Genomic DNA, 13,082 nt, shown 5'->3' with positions numbered 1-13,082 from the left:
TCTTTTGGTTTTAAGGGTTGTTTTACTGGCATAAACTAAGAAATGAATATTAGCTAAGATAAGAAATGTTGGCTTCAGTATAACTGATTTTATTTCTGTGACTGTTTCAGGTGGTTTGACACGCCATCACAGGTGTTTTACCATGCAGCGACCCTTCATGGCAGTAAAGACTCATACCCAGGGCAGTGCCAATGGGAGGGATGTGAACCTTTTCCTCGCCAGAGATTATCCTTCATCACACACCTACAGGCAAGATCCTGACCCTCTGTTGTAGTGATAATAATGACATATATTTTTCCATAGTTAAAGGCCCTTGAAATTAAAATAAAAGTAATAAGATGTCTTAAGGATGTCTGTAATCTAGTGTGCTTCAAAACAGTGACGATTTACGTGTAGAATATATAAGACTGATATAAACATCCAAAGCTTGCAGTTTTACTTCAGCTTCTGACTCCGCCCCTTACTCAATATTCAGTTTAAGTTGGAAATACATCATCATACTAAAATAAACTCCACCCCTAATCAATATTCAATTTTATTTGGAAATGATTATCATACAGAAATAAACTCCGCCCCCTACTCAATATTCAGTTTCAGTTGAAAATACATCATCATACAGAAATAAACTCCGCCCCTACTCAATATTCAATTTTATTTGGAAATGCATCATACTGGAATAAACTCCGCCCCTACTCAATATTCAATTTTATTTGAAAATTCATCATCATACTGAAATAAACTCCGCCCCTACTCAATATTCAATTTTACTTGGAAATTCATCATCATACTGAAATAAACTCCGCCCCTACTCAATATTTAATTTCAGTTGGAAACACTTCACGATATTAAAATAAACTCCGCCCCTACTAAATATTCAGTTTGTTGGAAATACTTCATATTAAAATAAACTCCGCCCCCCTACTCAATATTCAGTTTCAGTTGGGAGTACATCATCATACTGAAATTAACTCCGCCTCCTACTCAATATTCAGTTTCAGTTGGGAGTACATCATCATACTGAAATTAACTCCGCCTCCTACTCAATATTCAGTTTTAGTTGAAAATGTCATCATACTGAAATAAACTCTGCCCCTACTCAATATTTAGATTCAGTTGGAAATGCATCCTCTTGCTAAAATTAAGCTCTGCTCTTCCATTACACAGACAAACCTGAATCACAGAAATGTCTAAAAAGAAAAGCAAAACAATATAATCTGAATTATTCCACTGTTTTGAGCATCTGTTTGTGTGTGTGTGTTTTGCAGGATAAGCACTGCTCGAGGGAAGCACTCATAGCTGCACTCAAACTGGAGGAGCAAACGCAAGGCAGCAACCCCAACACTTCCAAGTGTGTATAGCATCTTAATATCACAGAGACTGCTGAGTGTGTATGATTGTGGTGATAATCTGACTGTGTTGATGCGCAGGTCTCCTCCAGCGGCGGTCAGCAGTCCTCCTCCTCCTCCCAGACCCCCGAAAGCACTCGTCAACCACCCCAGTGCAGCTCTGATGGCGTTACGCAGGGGCTCCAGGAACCTCGTGTTCAGGGACTTCACAGTGAGTTTACAGACCAGCATTTACCATGGTTATTTTGCTGGATCGCGTTGACTGTTTACATGTACATAGTGTTGTCACGATAGTATTTGCAAATAAGTTTATTCAGTACAACAGGAAACAATTTACAATAAAGGCGGATTTATACTTCTGCCTCAAACGGACGCGGATACTACGGCGTTGACGCATAGCCCTATGCCGTGGCCGTCAGCGTCGCTGACGTGCACCTCTCAAAAAAAAAAATGTAACTACACGACGCAACAACGCATAGCGCAAGCTCTGTGATTGGTCGGCTTGGTAGCGCTGACAGGTCTGGTCGGGACCGAGAGCCGCGCGAATGGCGCGACCCCGATGGAGCGATTGTTTACAAGTGTGAGTCCTGTGAAGGAGCTCCGGATGGAAAGTTTTGTGTTTACCTCATAGTTAAAGTTGTTGCACGGCCGCCGGTTCCTGCCTCAAAATGAGCAAGTTTGAGCCACTTGTACATTTCAGGAAGCGTTCAGGAAAAGCAAAACAGCAGCGAAGAAACTCGACACAGAGGAACACAGCGTTGCATGCGCCGTGGGTTACGCCAGTCACTTGACGCAGAAATATAAAACAGGCTTAAAGGCTCATTAGGAAACTTTACTTAGTTAATGCATTTAAATAAACATTTAGAAATAGCAATATTATAAAGTTTACTTAATAAAAAATACAGCTAAATTAAGTAATTAACCCCATTTAATAAAATTATCACTTGATTTTAGTGCTTTATATGCATTAACTGAGAAATTAACATCAGCTTCATGTTTACTTGTGGCCGCATGTTTGCCTCATTCATAAAAGGCAGAACACGCAGGATTCAGCACGTAAATGCACTAGTTACTCCCCAAATACTTGCAAGTAAGTGTCTGGTGTACTTAGAGAAGAGTAGATTCAACTTTATAGTAACTTTCACCATGTGTATATGATATGAATAAAACACATCAGCAAATTATATTTGTATGGATTGTTAGACTTTTTTGTGTGTTTGACAAACTCTAAATGTCTTGTTTTACTAGTACTTGTGTGTATTTACATGTCTAAAACATAAATTAAGCATTAGGCGGTTAAAACGCTGCATAATTGTGATATGACGACACGTCTTTCTCAGCGGGTTAAGTTAGGTTAGGTTAAGTCTTTTCCGACGACCCCTTACTAAGAGCTCTGCTTAGAGCTCTCTCTCTCTCTCTGGGTCAGCGCCAGACACTGTGCCAAAGCTCAGTTTGATTTTCTCAGTTGTGGCTCTAAAGGAAAACGATCTAACGCTAACTTTTCAAGCTAGATAACGAATGAAACATCAGCACCAGAGACTTTACGGTCCTCACTTCAAAACGAAACAAAAGTAAGATTCTGTAGTGATTTACTCCTCTGTTGCTCCCTTCCTCCTCATCCCTGTCTATGAGGCCAAACTCTGTATCAGTTCGCGAGAGAGACCGTGTTCACTCCGCTCCGCGCTGAACTTTTTTTTTTTTAATAATCAAATGTCCCTGTGTCTCGCGACACAATGAATCGTTCATGAAATTTGTTGCAAACACTTTTGGTAATTGATTTTAATCTATTTAATCGATATGTTGTTGCAGCCCTAATAATTTTGTAGACATCATTACATTAACTTAAGAAATTAACCTGACTATAGTGATAACAAACAAAAGGCCTCTGAATAGTCCGAGAATTTAATGTCGTAGGCCAGATTAACGTGCAATTTTAATGTTTGGAAATAAATCATCTATTAAGTCTTTAATTATTTGTTGCTGTGAAATACAACAATACTAATATATTTTTTAAAGGGGCTGGTCCACTACGATATCATATTTTAAACTCTAGTTGATGTGTAATGTAGCTGTGTGAACATAAACAACATTTTAAGCTTTTACAGTGTTAGCTTAGCAAAACCTACAGTAAACGAAGTTTGGGGAGTATAAAAAATACATCTGGGTTAGTGATGTCATAAACCCTTCAGGTTATGCACATACATCACAGCCAAGAGGTGTGGCCAGAGGCGATGTAAAGTTGTAACAGATGTTTCTTGGTGATGTGGAGCCGATCACAGCACATTATGTTAGCTGACCAATCAGAGCCTCTTGAGGGCGGGTCTTCAGAGGATCTAGGAAATATGACAGTCGTTTTCATGTTAGGCGAGTAGCTGTATATAATCAAAGTAGGATATATGAAAAAAATAACAAATAAAGCACGTCTATATATACACAACCAAGCCTTAAAATAGACTCTGGACCACCTCTTTAAAGCACTATAAGTTTAAATGGAACATAATTATTCAAGGTTTTTTCTCATGCATGTTGATGATGATGAGGATGTATTGAGTTATTGAATATCAGCATATGCCTAATAGCTGCTGTTTGTTTGTTTCCTCTGCGCAGGATGATAAAGAGGGACCAGTGACCAAACACATTAGACTAACTGCTGCCTTAACGTTAAAGAACATCGCCAAGTACTCTGATTGTGGACGGAAGTAAGTAAACCTTTTACATATGGTGATAATATTGTAATCACAAATGCCAAAATCAAGTTAGAAAGATAACAAAAGATCTTTTGTGTTATTTATTGGATTATCCATTAATTGTATTTTATTAATGTCTACCCCAACCATCACAGTGATGTAAAAACAGTTAATGTAGTGAGTATTAATTGTCACTTACTAAATGACCCAATATGAAGATGGCCAAATAAGAACTTTTCTGTCAATGCAACTTGTCAATTAGGGTTGGGCGTTGTCGACCGATTTGACATTGTAAGATGTCTCATGTGAAACATCCTGATGGCATCATTGTCATAGGCGGCGGTGAATTGAATATTTGTAAATAATTGAATACTTAATTTAATTCACTACGAATTAATTAGTTGTAGCCTACCGTTTCAACTACCTGACCCGCATGCTCTTTGTTTTACCAATAAGTAACCAAATGATTAATAAATAAAGGTAAGTTACACACAAATGACCACCTGTCAATCACTTTTTCCACAGGACTCTGGCATGAGTAGTCAGAGTGATCTGTGATGTTATAATGGCGTCGACAAACTGTGTGTGTGTGTGGTCAAGTGATGTGCGTTTTCAGCAGTATAGTGTAGCATAGGGCTGTTTAGAAACGCCAGTGTGAATGCGAATCAGTTTCGTTCTAAAATGGCATTTTAAAATGAAGCTGCACCAAACGGGGCCTAAATGTGCATTTTTTGCGAGTGGGTTTGCGATGGGGCGAGGAGAGGATAGCGATGCTAACTCGGCATCATGATGTCTATCGGCCATCGGCAATTGATGATGACATCATCTGTCTACCCATCCCCATAGTCAATGCATTCATTAATACAGTGCATAAAACACACTGGGTACAGATTAAACAGGAATGGAGACGAGTGTGATCTTTTATTATCATCACAGCTGTCAGTCAGCACCTGCTGTTTATATATATATATATATATTTTTTTTAAATTAAAGTAATTTGTTCCCCTTGTTATTGCACATTTATGTGCAGTGTAAATACAGATATCGTGTGTATAAATCACTTTTAAAAGATGATGCATTAAAAAAAATCTGAATTGATTGTCAAGATCTGGAGTGTAAATGCAGCCATTAGCCCCTTTCACACAGTGATACCGGTAAATATCCGGAAAATTTCCAGAACTACTTTACCGGTATATTCAAAAAAGCGCTGTTCACACAGGCGAGGACGTTACGGAAATTTTCCGGAAAAGAGCATTCACACATCCATTCCAAAATACCGGTAAATTCTGACATCATTCACCACAAATGAGCTTTAAACGGCTGCGCTTGTATTTGTAAACATTTGACTAAATTACAAACTCTGTGGATGATCAATATTGTGAACAACTTTCGCAGGATCACTTTCACATGTCGAGATGTTCATAATATGTGCGTGTGCAGGCGCTCACAGGTTGTTTCACAGGCACACGCAAAGCTTAAAGGTAAACAAACAACGGCTTATCATAAGCATCTCATCGATGATTATTTACACAGTTGGCATTAAGAAGAACATATAAACGTGATCTGACTAACTTCTAGCAGCTAAATGCGTCTGGAAAAATATTCAAAGGCTTTTATTCTCACAAACCGCGCGGACGTAAATGCGTCTGACTGTTGTGATTGGCTAAAGCAGACGTCTCACGTCAGCACGTTCTAGACGTGCACGCGCTTATTACGGCAATCTTCCTTCTGCATTCACACAGCGCAGCATTCCGGCAAATTACAGGTAATGTTACAACTTCTCTTTCCAGAAAATAGCCAGAACGAATTTTCCGGTATTTTCAAAAAGGACCTGTTCACACATACAACCTTTCCGGAAAATTGCCGGCAATTTTCCGGAAAGGTCTGTATGTGTGAAAGGGGCTCTTGTAAGCAGTGCTGGAAAGAGTACTGAAAGGTCAAACTCAAGTAAAAGTACCATTACTTGGCTGAAAATGTAGTGCAAACAGAGTAAAAGTATCTAGTAAATATTACTCGAATATGAGTAAAAAGTAGACTTTTATTTACTGACCAGGCATGAGAAAACTGTCTATACTAGATGTCGAATTGGGCATTCTAGGTTGACTCATTTGTATTTACTGAATGTTGTTCACCTAAATGTAATTACTGCCAAGCTGCTCTTACCATTAAAGTTTGAATACCATTAGACCAGTGGTTCTCAAACTGTGGTACGCAGGCTTCCTTCTAGTGGTACGTGGAGGAATGAATATGTCATGTACATGCTACATACATTTCAAAACTTATCAAAAATGATGTATATAATATGCCATATATGACATGTAGCCTATATTTCTGAGGTAATCTGCCATTTTTTTTTTTAACTGTGCAGAGTTGTAGCTGCTTTACTGGGCCTACTGCGCTACTGTATTTCAAAACTGCTCATTTTGGTGGTACTTGGAGAGTCAATTCTTTTCTGAGGTGGTACTTGATGAAAAAACCACTGCATTAGACAATTTTTATAAGTAGAGTACTTTGGACATTTTTAAAAAGGTACCACCAGGAAGAATCTTAAGTTACTTATCAAAAATTGAACTGAAAATTCATATTTAACTTACTATATACTGTATTAATATATACTTAATATACTGTATTTTTGTGTGAATTTTATTCATTTCTATCCTATATACATGTCTAAGTGACTTTTTATTGTAATTCGATTTTGTTTTTATCATGTAATATTTTTATGTATATCCATTTTGCCATTAAATAGCCATAAGTTGCTGATGTGGCAATAAATAAATAAATAATTAATTAATAGACCTTTTACTGAAGAGTATTATGCTGTGAGAGGCTGACACGTTTACATTTGTCCATGTGTATGTGAAAACGTAGCATTCTGTAGTGCGGGGGTGTCCAAACTCGGTCCTGAAGGGCCAGTGTCCTGCAGATTTTGGCTCAACACACCTGCACGGATGTTTCTAGAAAGCCTAGTAAGAGCTTGATCAGCTAGCCCAGGTGTGTCTGATTGGGGTTGGAGCTTAACTTTGCAGGACACCGGCCCTCCGGGGCTGAGTGTGGACACCCCTGCTCTAGTGCATTTCGTGATTAAGGCCATTTGGCGATTTCGGTCATCATACAGTAAACATCCTGCATCTTCTCATCAGTGACGTGCATCTAAACAGTGTGTCATTGCGTGTAAAGAGTTTGAGCATCTTCTTGGACACTTCTAATGGTTGCAAATGGTTTGCTGCGTTTATAAAGCGCCCATGACTTCAGCTGGTTCAGTATGATGCAGATGTCACAGCACTGGTTGTTCTACTGTAGCCAATCCCCATAGACGAGTACAAATAAAGTAGTGAGTACAGGATGAAGGAAAATAGTGGAGTTAAAGTACCGAATCAGCACTAAAAAAATGCACTCAAGGGAAAGTAAAAGTACACTTGTGCAAAACTACCTAATTAATTAAAATTTCTGGGGAAAAATTGCAGTAGTTTGAGTGTTTGTAGTTTGTTACCTCACGCCACTGATAAGCCTGTATGTGTATCTGTGTTCAGGATGGTGAAGCGGCATGAGAATCATCTCTCTGTGCTGGCGCTGAGCAGTATGGAGGTCTCCACCACGCTCGCTAAATGCCTTTACGAACTCACGCGCTCTCTGCAGGCCTGAGCTCAACCCAAAAAACCCTCGGAAGGAGACGGAAAAACCTCCCATTTCCCCCATTCTGCTGCCACACAGGTCGCCAGCGGTGTTGGTTCCCTCCCTCCCTCCCCGCTCCTCTATCTCTCTCCATTCCACGACTCCCTCCCTCAAAAAAAACTGCCACGGGTCTTCCACCAGCCACTCAGAAACCAGCGCCCATCTCACTCTCTCCATATTTATACGCCTGGCCCAAACGAGCACATTTTTATAGTCCCAGACGAACGAGCGCCTCTGATTGGGCGGAGGGGGATTCTGTGGGCGGGGCGAAGTGGACGGCGAAGAGGTGCGGCTAGAGTTTTTGTTTCGTTTCTTTCTTTATAACTTGATGATAGCTTGGTTTTTTCTTACTTGAGCCGATTATATTTTCACTTATTTATTATTGAGATAAATACCGCTATGAGTAAATGAGAAAAACAATTGTGTACATATTTGTGAATAGATATAAAGTTACAACAAACAAACAAACAAAAAAAAAAGAGAGAAAGAAAAATCACCCTCCTTCATGCCGCTGCTGCCCTCTTGGTATCAGAAGCATTACGTTTGTTTAATAGTAGGTTGAGACTCACTTTTGGTTTGGTTCTTTTTATATAAATATATATAATTTCAACCCCTGGTTAACTCGTATGAGACGTGATTCTATACTCAGCAGTGGATGAATGTACTTAAAACCCTGTAAATATTCTGCGAAGGTACTGATGCTGTAAAGTTTTTCTTTGGGAGGGCTGAGATTGTTTTTCTTTGTGCAACTGTGATTTGTTTTTTTTCTCCCCCTTTTTTTTGTACTATTATAACTTGTAGAACTCATTTTGCTGGCTGAAAGAGTATGAAATAATATATCATATGTCATTTTGTAGAAGAGACACACACAAAAAAAAAACACACACACACAAATATTGAAGGTATTCCCCTCAACCTGTATTCACTGTAAGCGTGGAGTACGAGCCGCTCGCCCGTACCTTCCTTGATTCTTTTTGTATTTGTAAATTGGTTTAAATACATGGAGTTTTATACAGGTTTTCTCATGTGTTCTTTGCTTTCTGTGCAGGTATGATATTTTTCCTCCAGACCCCTTTTTTCTATCTTAATAATAATAATAATAGTGTGGGATTTTATTGTACTTCATTTCTTTTGTTTCCTTTTTGTTCATCCATTCTTACGACCACGCCACATTCCGGCTCCCGGACCCCAGGCTGTCCTCTCTGCTGTGTGTTGTGTAACATTTATTACTGCCTGTTGTGTTAGCATCCCAGCGGGGGCGCTGCCCCTGACCTCCCCCTTTCACCATTTCTGCAGTGTCTGTAGGGTGTGCGATGATACATATATCTAACAGTCTGATATAGATTGGCTTCAGTCTACTTTGGTGACTGTTTATAGTTTTTAAATAAAAGACTGAACATTTTTGACACATTGTTGACATGCTTTATTTTTTTATGGACGCCCGCCTCCACACCCCGCCGGTCATCATCGATTCAGGTGTGTTTTAAAGGGATGGTTTACACACAAATGCATTTACTTGTTTTAAATCTGTTTGTTGAGCACAGAAGAAGATACTTTGAAAAATGTTGGAAAACACTTACTATCTGAATCATCAGCACTTTGACTTATAATATGCGCCATCTAGTGGCTGTTTCACATATCGCACTGGAGTGTTGCCCCTTGGTGATTTTAAGCTCTTTGATTAAAGATTATAGGGGCAAGCTATGCTTTCCCTGCTGAAAAATCCAGCTTAAACCAGCTAGGCTGGTTGGCTAGTTTTAGCTGGTCGGTTTAGAGGGGGTTTGGCCATTTCCAGGCTGGTTTCCAGCCTGGTCTTAGCTGGTCAGGCTGGAAAATGACCAGCAAAATCCAGCTAAAACCAGCTTGGTTTAAGCTGGATATAGCTGGTTTTGGCTGGACTCCCAGCTTGGCTAGGCTGGTCAAGCTGGTTTTAGCTGGTCATTTTCCAGCCTGACCAGCTAAGACCAGGCTGGAAATGGCTGGAAACCAGCCTGCAAGTGCCCAAAACCCCTCTAAAACCAGCCTGATCGACCAGCTAAAACCACCCAACCATCCTAGGCTGGTTTGAGCTGGATTTTTCAGCAGGGTTATTTTCTTAATGACATGCACAGATGAATTGTTCACCACAAAGCTAGCAATGTAAGCTAACAAAATCAGTAGGGCTAGTTTTGATTTCTTGGGGACTTTAAAAGAGCAGATGGTTTATTATTAAAGTAAAAATGTATTAAGACATGTTTAAGCACTGATTTATTGTTTAAAACTAGCATTGTGAATTATCATTTCATGCTAGACTTCACATTAAAGTAGTTGTTGCCAAATAGATCACAAACAAATAAAGTGCAGCTCTTAATTCGCTGTGCTACGCTAAATTAAAATGAGGTAGAAGAATATGCTATATTTATATCCAAATCACAAACCAAAATAAAGGTTATACGCTCATAAATCACACAATATATTACATTGGCAATGGGATGGTCTATAACTGAGATGAACCGAACAGGGAGAGGTTTTCGCACGGTGACGTTGTTGTCATAATGGCGGTGATCAGAGTCAGGTGCGTTTAATTGGAAACAGCCGTGTGAAGGGCACATTTTCAGTTCTTGTGGTAATTCTTCATGTTCTTCATTGCTGCAGGAGGAATGAGGCGCTAATCTGGAGCCAGAACAAGTAAGTGGATAATAACTGTGTTTGTTCTGGATTTAAAGTCCGTTTCTGATCGGACACATCGAGACGCTGATGATGATGATGAGAACGAGCGGCAGCTGCTTTAAATGGGGTCTGATGATGTAGTTCCTCTGCGTCAGGTGTGCGTGATGACGACATTTCTGTATTCTGTAGCTTTTTTATTGGACAGTGTAATAGCTTAAATTAAAATGTTTTAAACTCATTTCAGCGTCTTCATTTTTCTAATTCAAGTCATTTATATTTATGATGGGATTATTTTGTTTATGCCCCGTCTCCTTGTGCTCCTGCTAAGAGAAATAAATATATTGTACATAGTAATATTTAAACTAATATTAATATAATTAATACATATAATTATTGTTATATTAACATTTAATTCAATTTGATGTGAGGTTTTTATCTGATCTTACCAAAGTAAGAGTGATGCAATTCCTACAAATCAGGACTTTTCGCTCAGGATTTTAAGTTCGTATTTTGTAGATATAAGAATATATTTGTACTAAAATAAAAACAAATGTAGGTTGTCAGATCTTTTATCTTTATGCATGACCATCAATAAAGTATTTAAATGTATTTAATCTCCGTAAAATAAATCAATGTAAGAATGTTGAGATTGTCATTCACACAGTTCACCACAGGAGGGCGCTTAACTTTGATTCAAATGACTGTCGTTCACGTTTTTATCGTCATTAAATTATATTTATTTTTATAAATTACGGAGAACCAATTTGTAATGCAATTCAAAGTATTTCTGCCATGATATTTTACTGTTGAGATGTTTTTTAGCACAAAATAATCCATTCATATTTATATTAATGTTTTTATTTCTTAAATAAGGCACACAAAAAAATCAGACATTCATAAAAACTATTTAGATTAATCCACAGTATTTAATGCAAGGCTCTGAGACTAAATATATCATACATATATGCACATACAGTAGTCTGGTATTGTAAAAAAAAAAAAAAAAAAGACCAAACCAGTAATGTATGCTATTCACCACCAGAGGCCCTCAGTGTTTTATACATTAAAGAGAATTTAATATATTTCTGTTAAACCAAAGATTGTGTGTCCCAGATGTTTTATCTTTATACACGACAAGGTTACTGTCATTAAAGTAAATTAAATCACTGCATAATAATTTAATCCAAGGTTGAGAAATTGCGCAATTCCCACAATTCGCCACAGGAGGGCGCCCATACACATTTTCACAATGTGTATATTATATTACAGGTGTGTAAGAATATGTTTCTAGGTAACTTGAAAAGATGTAATTACATTTTTTAAATATATTTTTTTAACATTTTGATGCACATAATTCACTACAAGAGGTTAGGTTCTCATTACAGTTTTTTTTTCTCATATTTTTTCCTCATATTCTTATATTTTACAGTATAAACTAATATAAATTATTTTTTATTTTTAATAATAATAATAATTCAGTTCAGATTTATTTTGTTGTTGTTTTTTAATAACATTTTCACTGAAATAATGTATTCAAATCAATCAAAACATAAATAAATGCTAGGTTTTTGTCTTAATTAAATTGAAGTGTTTCGCCACAGGAGGGCGATAGACTTATTATTTCAAATGTATATTACAGGTATAAATAGATTTCTTGGCGACTCAACGAGCGGTAATTTGGCAGATTTTTAATTTATCTTTATCATGGGACATTCTGATGCACAAAATTCACCACAAGAGGGCGTTTATTTAGCTTATGTGACCTACATTTTCATTTATTTATTAAATAGTTTAATTTATTCTTAATAATAATTTGATTGTCTATTAAAATTATGTAGTTCTGTTTACTTATTTGTTGTTTTTTAATAACAGTAACCTTTTCACTAAATCAATCAAATAAATAAAATCAATCAAATATGCTAGTTTATTGTCTAAATATACTAAAGTGTAATTCACACAATTCACCACAGGAGGGCGACCAAGACACCAAATATACAGATCATAGATAACGTTTCTGAACACGAGGTATTTGTTGGATGTTTTAAAAGTTGTAAAACTATTTAATAAATAATATTAAGTCAACACACGATAATTGAATGCAGTTAGATTGTTTAGTTACTCATAGTAATTGGAGATTTATGATTCACATGATTGTCCACAGGAGGGCGCTCGGTTAGGTTTCTGTTTATTATTTCTTTTTTAACAAAGATGGTGATGTTAATAATGCATTCATTTAGTTTTTTATCGGCTAAGTCCCTTTATTAATCAGGGGTCGCCACGGTGGAATGAACCGCCGGTAATGGTAATAACACAAAAGATAATTAATATAATCCATGATAAAAATTCTAAAAGATTTTGTCATATTTCCTTTTTTTGACCCAAAAATATTTTTATATTAGGAAACAAATAGGTTTAGCAGAGGTTTTGTTGACAGTGTATAATCAATAATTATAAAATAGTTTAAAATTAACTAATATTAACCACTAATACAAGGAAATTCAAACATTGTAATTCCCGCAACTGACCACAGGAGGGCGCTCAATTCAGTTCTGCGCACTGGCTTGATTTAATTTCAATACATTTTTTAAGGCATTTTAAAATAAAAAATAAAGCTGTTAAAACATTTATATAAATTAACCACTAATTAACAACTAATCCAAAAATAAATGCAAGTATTTTTTTGTTCAGATTTGGGTTAAATAGCTGTAGATCCGTATTTAAATTA

The 13,082-nt window shown here is 37.1% G+C and overlaps 1 protein-coding gene across 2 annotated transcripts in view; it reads left to right on the top strand.

Moving 5' to 3' along the window:
- Positions 1-9,116, top strand: part of arid2 (AT-rich interactive domain 2) — a 37,289-nt gene extending 28,173 nt beyond the window's left edge. The window contains exons 17-21 of one of the 2 annotated variants that reach the window (XM_005164457.6): positions 111-249; positions 1,266-1,348; positions 1,428-1,557; positions 3,954-4,045; positions 7,567-9,116. In XM_005164457.6, coding sequence (XP_005164514.1) covers positions 111-249; positions 1,266-1,348; positions 1,428-1,557; positions 3,954-4,045; positions 7,567-7,678 — 556 coding nt within the window. In that variant the 3' untranslated portion in view covers positions 7,679-9,116. 2 annotated transcript variants of the gene reach the window in all.
- The last annotated feature ends 3,966 nt before the right edge of the window (positions 9,117-13,082 follow it).

The sequence above is a fragment of the Danio rerio genome, chromosome 4, assembly GCF_049306965.1.
Source record: "Danio rerio strain Tuebingen ecotype United States chromosome 4, GRCz12tu, whole genome shotgun sequence".
Taxonomy (NCBI): domain Eukaryota; kingdom Metazoa; phylum Chordata; class Actinopteri; order Cypriniformes; family Danionidae; genus Danio; species Danio rerio.
The sequence above is the reverse complement of the archived record's forward strand: the minus strand, read 5'-3'. Positions and strand labels throughout refer to the sequence as shown.